General features: G+C 40.3%; 1 protein-coding gene across 1 annotated transcript; it reads left to right on the top strand.

The window, feature by feature from the left end:
- The first annotated feature begins 2,885 nt into the window (after positions 1–2,885).
- FKBP4 (FK506 binding protein 4) lies at positions 2,886–18,149 on the top strand. Its single transcript, XM_026863815.1, has 9 exons — positions 2,886–3,055; positions 4,325–4,467; positions 8,451–8,571; positions 9,087–9,243; positions 10,559–10,649; positions 10,986–11,069; positions 11,780–11,965; positions 12,503–12,742; positions 16,766–18,149. The coding sequence occupies exons 1-9, from the start codon at positions 2,947–2,949 to the stop codon at positions 16,862–16,864; spliced, it is 1,230 nt and encodes a 409-aa protein (XP_026719616.1). The 5' UTR covers positions 2,886–2,946; the 3' UTR covers positions 16,865–18,149.
- The last annotated feature ends 1,437 nt before the right edge of the window (positions 18,150–19,586 follow it).

The raw sequence follows: 19,586 nt of genomic DNA, 5'->3' as shown, positions 1-19,586 counted from the left end.
GGGGGGGCTGCACCCGCGGGCCGTGCCGAGGGGGGTGCCGGCGGGCTGGCTCCTTTCCTCGTGCTGGGAAGGGGGCTGATAAGGGGAGCAGAATTTATACCGTGAGGGGGAGTTGCGCTGACTTCCTCTGTCAGATATTTCCTATTTCCACATCTCTAGAAACTTCTTTAGTCTCTCTTAAAAGGTTTAACAGTCACTGGATGCGGTTTTTTAATCACAGTGAAATGTCAGAGTTACGGTGCGTGGAAGAAGAAAAGCGGCACGGCAGCAAAGACAAAATTCTGGTTTTAACCTTTAGAGCTTTCTGAGTTTGCTTTTAACCTTTAGAGCCTTCTGGGTTTGTCATAGAGGCAATGTCTCCAGTTCAGGAGGGGTATCGGGGACCAGATCAAAGATGTGGGGTTGGTTGATACTCTTGCTTTCCCAATATTTCCTGCTACCGTGCTTTGGCGAGAGTTTATTATTTTTATTTTTTTGCACATAGCACAGTATCAGGTCAGGGTTCTCATCCGCATGGAAGCTGCCTGCAGTCTCCTGCATCAGATCCCTGAGCATGGTAAAAGGCAGAGAGCGTCTGCCTACTCCATGCCGTGCCCATCTTGTGATGGTGGGAGAAGCAGTAGGTGGTTTTTGGTTTTGTTTGGTTTTTTTCCTATTTTTTTTTAAAGGCAGGGGAGAAAATACTGGCAAAAGAACTGACATTGTGAAAATTTCAAAAAGGGTGAGATTGTGAATTCTTAAGGCAAAAGACTGTAAAGATCATAAAGTCCAGCCTTCATGAATTTTATTTTTCTAGTAATTGCCACAGTGCAGAATACACCCATTGAAATCAAGGGTCTAAGTCTGAACTAACCTACACCAATTTTGTACTGGCATCATTGCACTGATCCCAGGCAGTTTCTTATTTGTTCATTAGCTTTATATCAGAATAGTATCCAGAGGTTTTTACCTGGTATTGCTGAATGTGCTTGCATTATTTCTAGTGTAAGTATTTAAGTTTAGAAATAGAAATGTTTGCAGTCACTATGAACAGAAAAATCAGGTTTCTCCATCTGAAAGGGAAATGTAAACCTTATGGAATATGGGGTTGCCATACTGAGTATATGAAAAAAGTGAAACTCGAGTGTCTTAAATGCAAAATAATAATATTGTATAAATACTGAAAATGAGATAGTAATTATTTTCATGTTGGATAACTTGGTATGACACTACAAGAATATGGCATTTGGAAAAGCTTAGTAAATTTCCATTAAACGCAGTTATTTTTTTCAAAGTGACTTCAGATTAGCTGCTTTAAAATTTCTAGTTTGGATCCACTTTTTTTGTTTTTTTACATAGATATATCTTAAGCATGAAGTAGTTTAGGTTGATTACCAAATTCACATTATTTTCATATATCTCCATTCCCTGATCTCTGTGAGAATGGTTGCTTGAATTTTTGCTTTCCTTGGGGGAGAAATCAATAGATTAGTTCTGTAATGCTAATGACTGCTGTAGCACTGAGGTGGTGCAGGGTAAGGGGATGGTGTGCTGTGTGACGTCAGGCATCCCTTTTCACACTCTGCATTCTCTCCCTAGGAAACTGAGCAGGTAGTATATTTTTTTCTTTTTTTTCCTCCCCTCTTTTATGCATCCAAGTGAGGTGCTTTCAGCTTGTTAAGAGTCTGACAGAGGCTGTCCGTATTGCCTCAGCTTTGAGTGGAGGGTGCTGCCATTTCAGTGGTATAGTTAGCTGCAGGGATGGTGGGAGGCCAAGTGGGAGATTGACAGTGGTTGGTTGCAAGAAGTTAAAATTTGAGAAGGAGACTTGCAAAGGTCTGCTTCCTTCAATGAAAAACATGATTGGTATAGAAGCATGACATTTTTATAGCTTTTTGTTAAAGGAGGAGCACCAATCCATACTTCTATGTAACTGCCCTTGAATAAGTGTTCCACTACGTTTTCCACATCTCTATAGATGCAAGCAAATAGGGTCCTCCGTTTGGTTCCCTTTTGCATAGCTAAAACAATGCAGAGCTTTGGCTTGGAGCTAGATACTCCAATCAGTACTGGAAACAACTCAAATTTGATCTTTGGAATCCTGTTATGGGCAGGGCTTCATGTTGTTGCCCTATGAGATATGTCAGTATTCTCTATTTTTATATACGTTTCAGATGAGTTTTTTCAGAGAAATTGGCTGATATTTCTTTTTGTGTAGTGTAGATTTAGTTGATACTAGTGTTGCTAGCTAGGCTGGGGAACCTCTTGAGAAGAAAATCAAATCCTTGCAGCTGTATGTGAAATCAGGGTGCTGGCAATCTATCAGTTGTGGGGAGATAAAATTAATACAATATAATAATTCCTATGTGTTACTGTGTTGGCTGCTAGAACTAACCTGCATCGGGGTGAGATTCTGTTAACCTTTGTTAAACTGTGGTTTAACTCGAGTAGTCTCAGAATGCATGTTAGAATACACCTGGCATAGAAGGAACCAGCTTGTTATCTTGTTTAAATGCTTTGCCTTAAACACTGAACTTGGGGGTAATGATAGAGTGGCTGTGAGGAAACTACTTCATTAAAGCAAAGAAAGCCCTGCCTAATGCTTTACCTGATGAAGTTTCAAGAACATTTAAAATCTTGTTGAGGGAAAGGGAAGTGACATTGCTAACTATAGATGCAGAGATTTGTCAGCTGGTGCCAACTGTTGCCAGTTAAGTTCTTGTATCACAGCAGAGCCATCTTGAGGTTCCTGCGTTTGCAACACTGCTAATCTGTAGACAAAACAGTCAGTTCATTTCCAGATAACTGAAGTAAACCTGCAAATCCTCTATCTACTGAAGATGATAATGCATGCATCTAAGTAAATGGAGTTAATGTCCAATAGGCAGACTTCGTTTTCATCATCTTAATGTTGCTTACTGTTTTTCTCAGGTTGTCAAGAGAGAAGGCAGTGGGACGGAGTCTCCGATGATAGGGGATAAAGTGACCGTCCATTACACAGGATGGCTTCTCGATGGCACTAAATTTGACTCCAGTCTGGACAGGAGAGACAAATTTTCATTTGACTTGGGGAAAGGTAATATCTTGTGTTTGGTATTGATAATTTTTGGTAATAATTGAGATGGAATTTCCTTGCTGTGTGGCTCCTTTGCATGTTAAAGTTGCTATTTTAACTTGGGTTTGGAGCTTAAGGTTTGTTCCTGTAGAACGGCCCAGTCAGAACCAGAATGGCTTTGATATTCTTGTGAATGAGAAGACTCTGTAGCCTCTTGAATGAGGCCTGCTGAAGAATTCACAGGCCTCAGACAAAGCACTCCAGGGTGCCAGTTTGCCCTGAAGCATAGTAATAAAGGATAGTTAAATAGCCAGAATGAACATTTTGTTGAATTTTTTTTTTTTTCAGACTCAAATTCAGGAGTACTTAATTGTGACCAGATACTGGGACAGGGTGCATGGGCACAGCTGTCTGCTGCAGCCTGATGAAACTTTACTCCCTTTTTCCTTAAGTTCCCAAATTAACCCAAATACGAATCTTGAAGTAGTGCATCCCTTTGTTATCAAAAACCGTCATTTTTTGAATGCATGAATCCAAACATCCTTGTTCCAGTGAATCTTAATACTCAATCTGAGCTTTCCCTGACAGTTTCTTACCTGCTGCTTTTTTTAATTTGGGAGATAAATTCTGCAGTGTACTGAAATTTGAGATGATATGAAGTGTACGTATTAATACAAAAAAGGCTGCTTGAGTGTGTTGAAAGGAGCAGCAAGTAGGAGAGCTTGAAGTAGGAGATAGGATTTTGTTACTTGAGGTTCCCACTTAAGTTTTGGCTTTAGAAGGAATACTACTACTGCTTTACTCCCACTTTCTGTTACAAGTGCATGTAACTTCTAGTTACCACTCCTGCTGGTCTTTGCCAACTGATAAAAGTACAGAGAGAAAAGGCTGTTGTTCTGGATTGTTTTCAAAATATGAGCCTGCAATCTCTCACCCTAAGACCTTCCTCTTCAAATAGTTTATTGTTATTTCCTCGCACTTGAGATTGTGCACTTCAGCCCGTGTCTGTGTTCAGGTGACTTGTATTCTCTGTAGGTGAGAAAGTAAGGGGAGGAGAAGAACCACTACACCTAGAATGAAGGAATTCAGCTAAATTTGGGTCCTCAAGTAACTTTATAATTTAATTAGGATTAAAACTGATGTACAGAACTCAAGAGTGAGCACAAGTCTTCTAGTATTTCTGTTCCATCTCAGCTTTTGTATGCTAAAAGTGACGATGCTCGGTTTCACAGCCAGTCATGCCTTTCACGTATGCCTCACAATCATGTGATTGAAATTTGACTTGCATAGGTGAGGTGATCAAAGCATGGGACATTGCTGTGGCGACCATGAAGGTTGGTGAAATCTGTCGGATTACATGTAAACCAGAATATGCCTATGGCTCAGCTGGAAGTCCCCCAAAGATACCTCCCAATGCTACGCTGATTTTTGAGGTAAGTGAGAGACGGTCACTAAAACGGTGCCCTGGAAAAATAAACAAAAATCATATGTCTGATGTAATAGCCTTCCAAAACAGGAATGTTAGGTTTTTCTAAAGAGGAAAAATATGGTCAATTAGGGTAGTGTCGGCAAAGCATAATGTTCTAGTCTGACTGCTACTGATCTGCAGTGGCTCAGGTTCCCTTATTTTGGCATTTTTAAAACACTTGAACGTTTTGCCAGTGTTCATACTTTTAGTTAGGGAATGATTCACTGTAGGAGAGTGCAGGTTGGGAGGGTAGACTGTCTCAGTGGCAGACTCTGAAGCAGCTGAAAAAAAATCTTTAATCCTCTTTCCACTTCATAGGCTAAAAGTGATGATACTGATGTTAAACATTATGAAGTTTTCAGCAACAGAAAAAGCAGTTAATGTCCTCAGTAATATATATTTCATACTTTTTTGTTTTCTTTGCAGCGTTAACACAATCTAGTACAAGCTATTGAGGAGAAAAGGGATAATTACCCCATATAAACTGTATTTGAACAGCCCTGCAACTATGAATTCTGTTTTCTGTAGAGCTGAGAATTTTAATAAGCCTTAAAGCACTACAGGAACAGTTTGGATTCAGGTTGCTTGTTGATTACCAAAGTCTGTCTGTGGATCCAGGCTACACTGATGAATCTTACCATCATAGAAAGTCTTTTGCACGCAGTTGGTCCCTGTGACAGATTGATCAGTCTTGAGTTTGGTGTCTGGGTAACGCTAGTTTTACAATTCACATGAACAGTTGGTCTCCTCAGAGGTGAACCGCATGTCTTTTGGTGAGCATAGAGCTGATTAGTATGGGTATTTCTTAACCTCAGCAGCAGAGGACAGAATTTGTTTCCTGGTGATCTTTAAAGCATCTCCCCACCTCTCTCCTTCCCAAAAGGTAGTGGAAATAGCAGCTGTCTCTTTTGTGTTATTTCAACAGTGAGAATGGTTACTCATAATGCTGAGACGGGTAAAAACAGCTCTCAGGGAGTAGGGACTGAAAGCCTATTTAGATTTTAATTGAAACAATGAGCATCTGTTAAGAAGAGTAAATTAAACATAGTTGGATATTGTATTTGTATTACATTTGGATAGTGTATTTGCATTTCTTTTTTCCAGGAACTTGTAATACCATAAAAGATGTATTTTGTGCGGAAGGATTCCAAAAATACTGCCAGGAGGTAGTATCCCAAGCCACTAAGGGACGAGAACTTACTCATTTCAAGTACATCAAAATTAATGCCATTATTTCTGCAGTTGACTGTTGAAAAATAGAATCTTTTAAAACTGTTCTTAAACAGCACTTTTTAATACATAAATTTGAAGAGACTCATGACTTGCTTATATTGATCAAACTACATATGCTGGAATGCTGTGTGTTTTGCACAAATGCAGGTGATACTAAGTGTAATATAGGGCAGGATTGAAGGGGGAGATGAAAACACACGTGTTTATGGTGTTCTGACCTGATGATTCAAATGCAAAATGTACAATTTTTTTTTCCCTCTACCTTTTTCCACTCGCTTCGTTTTGCTTGAGGGAAAGGAAAAACAAACAGAACTGCAGTGTAGCAGTTAGTGAAGAGTTCAGTTTCTCTGCTTTTTAGTGTCCATGTGCAGTGACTCAGTGTGCTCAAGACCTTCTACCTCGGCAGCATAATAAAGCATTCTTAAGGGCTTAGCACTAGTACGCAGGATGCTACATTATTGCAACAAGAGATAATACCTAATTTTGATAAATGGAATCACTAACCACAAGATGGAATTTGTTTTATCAGAGTACTACTGATACAGTCATTCAGATTATTCACTTCCCACTAGGTTTTTCTTAATGATGCCAGTCTGACCTCTCCATCTTCTAGGTACTGTTTAGATAAAAGTTTCATTCATGACCCTTTATATCCCCTGATGCCTGCCTGAGCAGTAATGTTATAGGAGGAAAGGGAGAAAGAAAAGCACTGAAGCTACCTATGATGGTTTTGTGCTTCCCTAAGAAAATGACCTGCAGATGACTGGTTACAACAAATAAACTCTCTTTAAGTTTCCACTTTCTTTAGTCTTGCTCCTATGTTTCATTTTATTACTTGAAACAATGTCAGCACAGTTCCTTTGTATGTACAATCGCCATACCAAAATTTTGTATGAATTACCTTAAAAAGGACCCTTTAAAACTAAGGACTCTAAAGACCCTCTAAAATGTTAAAAGATTTTGTAGCTTGGTCATTACCACATCAGCATTTCATTATGACCTGAAATAATTAATGTCTTACGGTTTGAGTTTTTGGTGGGTTTTTTTTTTTTTTCATGATTGCTTTTGCTGAGCAATATGAGTAGGTAGATTCTTCCGTAGAATACTGTTGTTAAGGTTAAAAAACAATAATAATAAAAAATGGCGAAACCTACGTGGTCATCAGTGGGATGTTCTGGAGTGACTTAGCTTGTTTCAGACAGACTGAAGAGAAAGGCTGTGATATAATTTGTTATTAGGTATCCATCAAAATACAAAGTGGAAGTACTAGTTGTACGTTCCTTTTGCATTCCAGGTATCTTAAGTCCAGTGTCATGAACATCCATAGCATTAGCCCTGAAAATTTTTTTTTAAATTAAGTACTTAGTCCAAACAATGATTATAATGGCTTGCTCTTTTCTGCTGTTTTTACTATTGTTTTATTCAAACATAGGATAGCAAAATTTGTTTTTTCTTAATTTCATAGCAGCAACAACAAATTTTTTTTTTTTATTAGACTATTTTTCCATCTTGTCATGATACTCCCACTTCAAACTATGATTTGCATTAGAGACTTCAGAGGGCAGGCGAAGATTTAGACTGGGTAGTTATCTCCTACATTAACACCAGCGCTTAAAAATTCTAAACAGTTTGTTGCAGCAACGATTTTAGATTAAAGGTGGGCCAGATCATGCTTTTGTTGTTGTATCATTCTTCTGGAAATAATTTTTTTTTCTGAAATGATCCCACAATACACAAACAGTAAGACAAGACTAGAGGGGAAAACATAACAAGATTAAAGAGAGAACACTAACTCTGTTCAGGCATGAAAGGAGAGTGACCCAGAAGTTTTGAAACTGTTGTCCTGTGGCTCAAGAGTAAGAGGATTAAGAAACAGGTGGGGAATAGCCAAAGTCTGAAAATGTATTCTAGAATTTGTTTTAATATTGCAGGACAAGCATTTGGAATAGCTTTGGACTCCATTCCAAGCACTTTATACCGTCCATTCCATCTGTGATCAAATTCAGATAAATTCAATCAGGATAAGGATTGTATTTTTATAATTAATTTTCCTGCTACTTCTGTACTTGCATTGCTTACAAACCTCTCCAGCCCTTGGATGCAGTGACACTACTGGTGATTCTCCTTGACGGTAGAGTAAGAGGATGTGACAGCTGCTGATCAGTGTGGTAGCACTGCAAAGTGGCAGCTGAGAGCAAATTCTTCCTGGCTTAATGTAATCAAAAGGTGTTTTCCCTTAAAAAAAAAACCCAACCAAACCCAGTAAACAAAACCTCAAGCCCCAAACCCACTGTCCATGCTTTTGCCTGCAGACTTTAGCAAATATACTATTAAAGAAGTCAATAGTCTTTTCTTGCAGTAGTCCTTAAGCATTGTGGCCAATGTAAACTTTATTCAGAAGCCAGGTTCACAGTCCTTTCAGCTAAAGGATTTAGTTTGCAGTATTGGAGACCAACATTGCTGGACAAAAAAGCTGTAAAGGCCTGAATATAATCTGAAGCTCTTCAATAGGTTTCCATCCAGTATCTAGCGAATACAGCACCTTCATAGCCTTGGTTATCTAATATCTTACAGGACATTAACATGGTGGCTTCCTGAACGCTGTATTTTCAAAGATCTGGAGATCAAGAGAGATTTCTCTCTGGAGATCAAATTCTGTGAGTTAACTGAATTGATGTGATGAGAATAAATGCGAGGCTTTTCTTCCCTCCACAGATAGAACTTTTTGAGTTCAAGGGGGAGGACCTCACTGATGATGAAGATGGTGGCATTATCCGAAGAATCCGTAAAAAGGGGGAAGGCTACTCCAAGCCCAATGAGGGTGCACTTGTGGAGAGTAAGTACATTACACAAATAGTAAATGGGTTTACCGTGTGGGAGGGCAGAACCTTTTTCCCCAGTCTACAACTCCTTGCCCTGAGAGAGGGGAATACATGTCTTCTCCTTCCCTTCCTAAGTAACTTAACCTGTTATTTCTGGAGAGGTTTACATTGTCCAGCAGTAACAGAGATACTGAATCTGATGAAGTGCTTATCTGATCACAAAAGGTAGATGAGTAATAAAGTATTTCCATTTGATGACGAAAAAGAGGGGAGGTAGTGCTGGCACTTGTTGGAGTGGAAAAAAAACCAACAAAAACCAAACAACAGATGAACAAAAAAGGGTTTTTTAAGTTTAGCAGCAGCAGTTTTATTTGCTGCCAGTAGCCACCATGCATAGGTAACTGTTAAAAGAGAAAAGACTGTTCTAAGGAGGAGGCTTTGTCTCCCTATGTTGCCTGTGCTACTTGCCCTGTACCATACATAGATATCTTCTGATTTTTCTCTGGGTTGTTCTGTTTTTTGTTACCAGTTCAGTTTGAAGGACGATATGGAGATCGTGTTTTTGACAGGCGGGAATTGCGGTTTGAGATTGGAGAAGGTGACAACTATGATCTTCCTCATGGTCTGGAGAAAGCAATTCAAAAAATGGAGAAATCGGAGGAGTCTGTGTTCTATCTCAAACCCAAGTAGGCTCTTTCAGATCTTTTGATACTTGAAGGGCTTATACTAAGCATCTGACAAGAATGAAGTGTTTTGTTATAATCCCTTTCAGGTTTTTTTCAGTTCTGTAGTAAAAACTTCATTAGCCCTGAAAATTTGATGTATGCCACTTGGTTGTGAAGTAGTAGCACTCCCAAGAGAGATTTACTTAAGTCTCTATAGTGTTGGTTTTGGTGAATATTGAAAAAAACACTGTTGCTCTCTAACTTACTTTTTTTTTTTGTGCCTCTTAACAGTACTTACAGTACAGCAGTGCATATAAAGATATTTGAAGAACAGCCTCAGAATGGGAAAAGAGCTGATGTGAGCCTTCTGAGCAGTCCAGTGTGACCAGATAGCTAGTCCATAGGTGATATAGTTAGTAAAGAGTATCAAAAATCCTTTGTCAGTAGAAAATGTTCACTGGTGTTCTGAAACCCTTTTGGAAAAAGACCTTCAAAGTCGTCTTAGGCAAAGTCTTTTAGGCAAAGTTATATCCAAACCTTTGACCATGATGAGAACTCCCTGAGACTAGGAACAGCTGACTGAGATCTATGACTGCACAATATTGTAAGCTTAAACAGCCTTGGATATAAGAATTTTTTCTTTACAGTGCAAACACATTTGAAACAAGTGGAGTTTTCACTAATTGCTTCCATACAGGTTTAATTAATTTTCCTTTTTATTTTCAACCTTTTAAACTTGGAACTGAACCTGATGGGAGAAGAAAAGCAAAGCAATCTGATCTTGAGGGTTTTCCTGCTCATATGCAGCTTCTTACTGGAGTTGCAGCACAGAAACTTTCTGTAGGCATTTACTATTTATCAGCTGATAGGTGGTATGTTGTGTACAGCTGTTCACTTAATCACTGTATATATCGTCGTCTTTGATTTTCTAAGAATAGTACTAAAATACAGGTGCTCTAAAAGAACTGTTCCATTTAAGACCATGAATGTAAACCAGGATGTGTATAACTTCAAAGTTTGGGGTGGTTTGGGGTTTTTTTTGGGGGAGAGATAACTTGCTTTTCCTTCACGTAAACTTAAAAAAAAAAAAAAAAAAAAAAAAAAAAAAAGGAACTGGTAGCCTAGAGATTAAAAAAATTAACCCCAGGTTTCTCCAGCTTCTTCTACCCTGTGCCTGCTTATTTTAGGATAGTACCCAGATTTCAAACCTCTGTCTTGTAATAATGCTGTGTAGGCATCCCAGGTTTTCATGGGGTTTTTGCCTCCAGTTTCCTACGTAGCAAATATGTTTGGCTGGATAGTTTTGGAATTCTTGTTTCTTTTCTTCCCCTTATAGCTATGGTTTTGGAAGTGCTGGGAAGGAGAAATTCCAGATCCCTCCTGATGCAGAGCTACAGTATGAAGTGAAACTCAAAAGCTTTGAAAAGGTAGGAATGAGAGATGAAGTCCCAAAGAGATTGGGAGGTGGGGGAAGAAGTATGAGTGCAGCTTAAAGGATGATGAAATCATTGAACGTTGATCTGAAAGAGGGAAGCCATTGTTGTCAGAGATGATGACATGCTGCAAGCTCTTGGCGGAGATTGTCCTTGTTCTTACTGTCCCTGTCTGTTGCTGTCAGTGTCTCTCCTGCTCTAGCCCAGTTACAGTAGTGCAAAAATCTGCTTTGCAGACCTGGCTCTACCATACTGTTAGTGGGAAGCAGCATAGCCACTTGGCTTCCCTAGGAATTGTATCACTGATTTGAACTGTTCCTGTTTGCGTAGGCTAAGGAGTCTTGGGAAATGAACACAGACGAGAAGCTGGAACAAAGCTGCATTGTGAAGGAGAGGGGCACTCAGTACTTCAAGGTAAATTACAGTCTCCAAATAATAATAGCATTTCTTATTCCATGTCGTGAGCTGATAATGATGATTGCAGCTGCTGTCATTTCAGAGTGGTGGCCATGGTATTCTCTGATTTTTTTTATTTATTTATTTTTTTACAGCAGGCTGGAGGGGAGGGTGTCTTAAAGAAATCCTCAGAGTTGGAATATCGAAAGAACTAACTCAACATGGAGTTAGTTCTGTCTGTCAGCTGTTTGCTGTGCCTACAGATAACTGTGGGGCACACACTGAATAGTAGTAAGGTTACAGTTCCTGCTGTGCATGTGAATGAACAACATTAATTTGGGTAGGGATGTGTGGACAAACTGTTTAAAACAATTGGACCAGCTTAAGGCAGAATTTCCATTATCTTCATGACAGAGCAATAGTTGTGCTGTTTTGAAAGTGTCCATCTGGCTTGTTTTATATTAAAAGTTTGAACACAAGGTGGGAGTTAAGAGTGAAGTACCTATGCTGGCCTATAGCCCTAGCCTTAGTGGGGAAACCAGTACATATTCCTAAAGATTTGCTGATCCTATGCAGGAATGGCTTTCAGAAGTAGTGTATTTTTGATGATAGAAGTTATTTTATGATTGAATTGTTTTTTTCAGATCTATTGCTCAAGGTAAGCAGGAGGGGCAAGAGAGAGAAAAGTTACTGTGAGCTATGTGATAATTGAACTGCCTTGTTTACAGGAGGGGAAATACAAACGGGCAGCATTACAGTATAAGAAGATTGTGTCATGGCTGGAGCATGAATCGGGACTCTCCGATGAGGAGGATACAAAAGCCAAAAGCTTGAGGCTTGCTGCCCACCTTAATCTAGCTATGTGCCATCTCAAGCTGAAAGAATACTCCCAGGCTTTGGAGAACTGCAACAAGGTAGTAAAGCTTTATTTATTCTTAAGATGCACAAGCAATCTGACGGTTTATCTCTTGCTTTAATGATTTGAGGGATACTGTGTCATGTGGTGTTTGTTCTTTCTTATCAGCTGGCAGTTGGGTAGTGCTAAATACACAATGTTAAAATACCCAACAGGTTGTTTTCATAATTATTGTCCCCTGTATGTCTTTTACTAAATCACTGCTACGTTGAGAATATCCAAGTATTTAGAAATTAGGAACACTTGAGATATCATAAAGGTAGTCATGTTGGCAAAGGTCTGTCAAAAAGCTGGAATAGAGTTAGGACTAAATCTTAGACTCGCTGGTTCTTGTCAAATAGCCTACAATATTCAGTCCTCTTTTTGTACTTCTACTGTATCCAGCTCACCTTATTAGTAAGCCCTGACAAGACTCATAGATCTGCCTCAGAAGGGGTACAATTCTAGCAGCCTCCGGTGTTTTGACTGCATCTTACTTTAATTAAAAAAAATATATATATTCTTGAGTGTGGTTTTGTTTGTCTTTTTAATGCAGGCACTTGAACTGGATAGCAACAATGAAAAAGGCCTCTTCCGGCGTGGAGAAGCGCACTTGGCTGTCAATGACTTTGAATTGGCCCGTGGAGATTTCCAGAAAGTGATACAACTTTATCCAAGTAACAAAGCTGCCAAAGTGCAACTGGTAACTTGTCAACAAAAAATACGGGAGCAGCATGAGAAAGAGAAAAAGATGTATGCCAACATGTTCCAAAGGCTTGCAGACAAAGATTTAAAAGTAAGTAAAGCTACTCCAGAAGACTACAAGAGCTGGTGTCACATGTTAGACAAGGAATAGTGCTTTAGGTATTCAGCTTACTACTTAGTACAGATAAATATAGTGGGAGAGCACTCTTAAGTAGCTTCCTCTGAGGGGAAATGGAAATAGCCAACAGTCAAAATGATTAGTCCATCTTGTTTGAGCAAGACAACTAGCAGTACCAAGCATTGCACAGAATGCTTTTACTTACTTCAACCGATTTTGCAACAGACGAGTGTTAAACAGAAGGCAACTGAAGTCATGAGATGCAAATTTTATAACGTTCAAGAACTGAATAAAGTGCCTATTCTTGAACTGATCATTTTAAAGGGTCCGTTCTGGTGCTTGGATGGCCCAGCTACTGAGACCTTACATGTTGTACAGATGGTGCTGAGCACCATCTTGTTTCTCTTGGAGACATTAATATGTGGTTGATGTTCTCCATCTCAAAGGTCACAGATTGATTATGAAGTGCCAGAATTCAGACTGTCAGAAGATTCATTACTTTACTGTATGGGTGGTTTTCCTACTAAGCTTTCACTAGAATTTTAGTAAACACCAGTTCAGTTAACAACTGCAATATTTGAAAATGGGTTATAACAAGGTTGTATGAGCTAGCAAGAAACTGCTGGTGAGAATCACATATCCTAAGAAAAGGTTCTCTTTTACTTAAAACTGATGGACTAGAAGGAATATGTAAACCTGTAACTTCCAAGATAAATCTGAGATATATATCAAATTCAGATTTTTCTCAGTAACTTTGGGCAGTGCAGAAGCTTGCATCTTGTGGGGTTATTTTCACTGATCTTTGTATCCACCTCTGCAGAATATGCAAAGAGAAATCTTAAAAAATTGTCAGATACTGGTATGTCAGCTTCCTATGGTCGACAGTCAGTGAGTCTGTCCAGGGGCCCACTGTCCTCAGATGAGTGTGTCCTGACAATTCAGACATCTCAGCTGTCAGCTGACAATTTGGTACATGAAGCACTTCGCAAACCTCTCCCCCTACCCCTATCTTTCAAAATTTCAGATATATCTGAAATAATTTATCTTCCAGAGACAGTGGGAGATGTATTCAACTCTTCATCTCTTAATTCTGTTAAAGCAGTCATACAGTAAGCATAGAATAATTGCCCCAAACTGGATGGTTGGGTGGGGAAGCTGCTGTTTGTAGCTTTACAGTTGTGTGTGTGTTGTTTGTTTTTTCTCTTCAAAGAGTAGCAGTAGTTCTGTGGAATTTGGTTCTGCTTCTCACAGAGGGAGTGTAAACGCACACATAAACACAGGCACGCCCCAGTGATTCTGCAAGGAAGATGTCATTGTCCATGTATTTATGTATCTTTAATTAAAGCAGCCTGATGTCAACAGTCCTTGCGTTATTGGAGCCTGGAAGATGGTATTCTGTCCTCTGACATTGTCACATATAGCCATGCAGCACATGAATTTTTTTGTAGGCTTTAATGAAAAATCTCAGGAAGATGAAGATACAGCAACTAAGCTAGAATGATTTCACTGTTGGGCATCTTCACTTTTGAGACTGCAGGTGCCTTTCAGCTAGCACAGCTGCTAGGAATCTGGCTTCCTCCCCTAGGTGTGGGACACAGCAAGATCTGCTGTTGAGAGAGGAAGAGTGGATTGCTGAAACAAACTATACCCATTAAAAATACAAAATGGCTGCTTTCATGCTTTTCAAAACGTACACCTCAGCCCCTAAGACGGGTGGTAGAGCTGTATTCTTGGCAAGAGGCAGACTCACAATGCTTGCATTGCAGACTGGGACACTGCGAAGACATGGCACATAGTTCCAGTTTTCCAATCTACTTGAGACAGAATCAGCTTATAGAGTCATAGCATCATTTAGGTTGGAAAGGCCTTTAAAACTGTGGAGTCCAACTGTTAACCTAGCACTGCAAAGTCCACCACTAAACCTTGTTCCTAAGCACTACATCTACACGTCTTTTAAGTGCTCCCAGGGATGGTGGCTCAACCACTTCCCTAGGCAGCCTGTTCCAGTGCTTGACAACCATTTTGGTGAAGAGATTTTTTTCCTAATATCCAGTGTAAATTTCCCTTGGTGCAACTTGAGGCTGTCTCCTCTTCTTCTATCGCTTCTTACGTAGGAGAAGAGACCAACACCCACCTTGCTACAACCTCCTTTCAGGTAGCTGTAGAGAGCAATGAGGTCTCCCATGAGCCTCCTTTTCTCCAAGCTAAACAACTCCAGTTCCCTCAATTGCTCCTCATAAGACCTGTGCTCTAGACCCTTCACCAGCTTCGTTGCTCTTCTTTGGACACACTCCAGGACCTCCACATCTGTTGCAGTGAGGGGCCAAAAACTGAACACAGTATTTGAGGTGGCCTCACCAGTGCTGAGTACAGGGGGACAATCACTGCCCTAGTCCAGCTGGCCACACTATTTCTGATACAGACTAGGATGCCATTGGTCTGGGTCATTCTTCTCGATAGTTAGATGATCTTGGGAATATGCATGTGTTTACATTGTTTTTCTTGGGTCCATCTGGCCTACTTGAAATTGATGTGGTTTTTGTATGAAAAAAGATCGGTGGAACAGGGAACTGTAAACAAAGGATGCTTACTCCCCAGGTCAGTCTCAGGGGTTCTTCTTGCAAGAAAACATGTTTTCCTGTTAATTCATTTATCATGTTGCTTTATTGTAGCTCCAACAGTTTCTCTATTAATGGTGGTGGGAGTAGTTCAAGAGTTTTGGAGTATAGGGCTTGTTTACCAAATGACTTCTGATTGCTAAAAAGCCAGCTTGGACTATAGTTCTGAAATTCCTGACATCTGCATGTCTTAAAATCCAATCCACTGAAGTTCAACGGCCATACTTGTATCGGTAGTTCTTTTCATGAATTCGAATAGTTCACATATGTGAAGTATGGGGGTGTTTTTTTCTTCTTTTTTTTCTTAAAGGTCAGGATGTTTATCACTTTATCTTAAGCCCAGGATTGATAGCTAACAGATTTTTCTGTGGAGAGGAGACTTTGCTCTCATGTGTTTCACAGAATGCTTCTGAGGATGAAAGGTTGACCTTTGATGCCTGCATGTTCTTTGGCTGTGGTTTTTTGTGGCAGCTAAGTTGATGTAACATTGTAGTTCAAGGAGTCTACCCCTTCTTGCCCTCCTGTTCCGTGCCCATAACAGTGCATGCTTATATCCTTGTTTTTGTTTGGTTCTCATCTAACCTCACAATAAAACAGATGGGTCAGGGTGCTAGGCTGACAGGTGGAATAGCAACTTCATTGGACTGTCTTTTGAGATGAGCAGAAGAAGATATTTCTATCTCCCTTTACTGTGTTTGAAAGCTATTGCAAGGTCTGGATATGCTGGTTATGTCCTATTGTAAAAACCGGCCTCGGACTCTTACCAATGGCACTCTGCTTTCCGCCACTTTTCATGTGGACTAGAAGATACAGTGAGGAGAGACCCTTTAGAGCAGCTGCCTTGTCAGATTAGATTCTCCTCCAGCTAAGCTCTTACAGAGGACATCCCAGTGACTGTTCTCGAGTTGAAGTTACTCTTAGTGGAACTAGTCACCCAACAAAGATACTTGGTATCTTCAGTCCAAGATTTGGGGTGGAGGCATGGTATGAGAATTGCTGAAATAAATCTTTGAAACTGAAGCAGGATAAAAGCAGTTCTGTGCAGGAGCCTCCTAAATGAATTTCAGTTTGTGGGAGAACATGTTAAGGAAGTGTATTGTGGCAAGCGTGTGCGTGCCACATTATGAATTTGAACCATTAACACCAGTAGTGTTTCATTTTTCAGCCTCCTCTAAACTGCTTCTAGTTTCTTAGATGCCGAAAAAATGCAAATAAATTTTTGGTTTCTTTTGGCTGAAGGTCCTAATATCTGAATTCAGTCTTGCAGGGAGACCAGGTATTCTAGTGGTAAGAATCAAGTAATGTTTGTGTTATTGTTTGCAAATGCTAACAACTTTGTGTAACAAAGGAATGTTATTTTATTTGTGTCTCTGTTTAGTCAGCTGCTACTCTTCAAACCAGCCACACTGAAGATGCGGAAATGAAAGAGGAGCAGAATGGAGTTGACGATAAATCGGAAGTTGACACAGAAGCATAAAAACAAACCCTATTCCATTAGTTTTGTAAATGAAAGAATTTCCAGTGAATTAGACCTTTATTTTTCTACCTGGTTGGACAAGTGGCTTCAGGGGAGCAGAGGCTAAAGCCACCACGCCACAGTCAGTTACAGCTTTACATGTCTGTTGAAGCTGAGTGGCAGCATAAATCTGGTTTAATCCTAGGGACTATTTATTCATTTGGCCTCTGTTACTGTTTGGGTTCTGTCTGGATTTACTCTGAGTGGTTTATTTGCATTTTGCCATTGGTGTTTGTCTCTCTCTGGTTCCAGCTCACTTTTAATCCCAGGTTCTGCTTCCTAAATTTATTTCCTTGATTTCTTGAAAGTAATCGGCCTTTTCCAGGAGTCCTCACATGAGACTTGAGAACAAATTGGCGCTCCCAGTTCTTCTGCCTTGGGATTGCCCTGTTCCCCCCTGTTCAGTACGGAGTCCCTTCCATTAAGTGTTGTAACCTTTCCTGTATGCCTCCTCTTTGCAAATTGCTGAAGGTGAAGACTGTGAAGTCACAGCTTAAGTAATAAAGCTCCAGTTAAACTCAAGAAAACACAACTTTTTGTGAGTTTTTATTGGAATTTGCACAGAATTAAGAGAATTTACTGTCCTTTGGTCGTTCAGTGTTCTCATCCACATAGTTGTACAGTAGCCACAGTATCCGATTATTTTTCTGTGTTTCTCATTCATTGCCATAGAAAATTCCCACAGTAATTGATACAGTATTTACCCATATATTTGCAAAAGGAAAAACTGTTGCTGAAAAGAAGTCTGTATGCGTAGAGCTTATGTGTTCTGTTCATTATTTCTACCTTATTCATCATCCTCTGTGTTGTAAAACTAGTCCAGAAAACACTGATTTATTTATACGTGAAAGTGACTGGCTTTGAGGAGAAACTAAGTTATAATGGTTTAACACATTACAAATACTTCTAAATCCTAATGAACTACAAACTTCTGAGTGATTCTAATGTCTGTTTATCCCCATCTCAGAAGAAAGCTATTACTTGATATTCTGCTTCTTTCTGTGGCATATTTTGTCGTGGGTGGGGTTTTGTGGGGGCTTTTTGTTGGTTTTTTTGTTTGTCTGCAGTACTCAACATAGTACTCAAATTCACATTCTGTTTATCCTGTTACGTAGTGTTAAACTCAGCATCTCCACTGTCCTGTTGTGAGACCCTCTAGCACCAGTGACACTTCTGTGCCTGCTCTTCGGGAGGAAGGTAGATAATCTGTTCCTTTCAGATAAAATAACAAAAACCAAAACCAACCCACGGATTTTTGTTGTGAGGAAGATATCTTAAAAGCCTAAGGGAACTGCTCCATGAAGCAGGATGTGTGACTGTGCCCTCAGATCTGACCAGGAATTAAACAGCTCATTCACAGAAGGCAGGAGGGAGGTGTTTTTGCTGTTAGGAAGAGCTGGATCATGGGTTCGAGCTAGCTTAGGGTGCTGCAAACTGCACTGCTCTCTGCAGTGTTGCAATGCCCAACACTTCAGTGGGGTGGAGGAGGAATAGGAGAAGAGGCAGGATAAAGGGCTTGGTAGGTCGTCACATATAAGGAAATGCTGTTTTGATTTGCTTAGTGAAATCTTAGTGTTCCCAGGTAGTGCAGGTGCTTTTTTGTGAGTTCTGACTCAAGAGGCTCAGCCCTGCATATGTGAAAACTGATTTACCTTGCACTAAAGCAGACTTGCCTCTAAGGGGAATGTTACAGACAAGTTACAACAAGGTGTGAAGAATGCCTGTCAACTGAAGTTACGAGGGGATTTCCAGACCCAGAACAGTGAGGGGAGCAGTAATACCAAGCAAGAGTTCTTTTTCTCCAGGCAGGAAATGCCTTGATTTGTTGGGAATTACTACTGGAAAGATGAGCCCCTGTGGCTGAAACTTGTTGCTGTGAAAGTAAGTACAGGGCCAAGTCTTAACGATAAACTTAGAGTTCTTGAGCCACAGTTCTCAAAAATCTCCCTGTGGGGGTGACTGTTCTTCAACGTGTTTTTGAGAGCAGAAAGATCATAGAGCATCAAAAACATTCCTAGAGTCAGTGGTGGGCATGTTAAGTGTGAGCAATCTTGAAATTAGCGTTTTGTCCTCCTTACTACATAACAAACTGTGAAATGTTTAAGAATGTAAATCTAAGAACACTGAACACTCCCTATGCAGGCAGCTGAAAGGAGGTTCCGTGCTGTCTTGAAATAGGGGTCTAGTTGCCAGCAGAAAGTGGCATGCTAGTGTTTATAAGTGAGGTCATGCATGTAAACTTGAAATATAAACTATTCATTATGTCCTTCCAGAAAACTGCTTGAAATAAACAATTACAATACTGACTTCATAAACCGCACACTTCCGTCTCAATTTATATATCCCTCCTCCTGTGCAGTATTCTTGCAGTAGTCATACCGGAGCTTTGAGGTAAGTGTCCACGTTTGCTGTAGGATCAGAGAAAAGTGGGGAAAAAAAAAAACCAAAAAACACTCTGCCCAACTCGCAACAGAAGTGGGAGGAGGTACGACCTTGGAAATGACCGGGCATTAGCTCGTTAGCAGACGGAGGGTGGGAGGGAAGTGGTAAAACGGCTGCCGCGAAGCCCGCGGCCCGGGCGGGGTTGGCCTTTCCCCTTGGCTCCGCGGGACCGGACCCCGGGACGTTTCTGCGCTGGAAACCGGCGACGGGGGGGGCTGAGGGGGTCAGGCGGGGCGCGGCT

This window comes from Athene cunicularia (genome assembly GCF_003259725.1).
Source record: "Athene cunicularia isolate RWA chromosome 1 unlocalized genomic scaffold, athCun1 chr1_part2, whole genome shotgun sequence".
Lineage (NCBI taxonomy): Eukaryota > Metazoa > Chordata > Aves > Strigiformes > Strigidae > Athene > Athene cunicularia.
The sequence above is the reverse complement of the archived record's forward strand: the minus strand, read 5'-3'. Positions and strand labels throughout refer to the sequence as shown.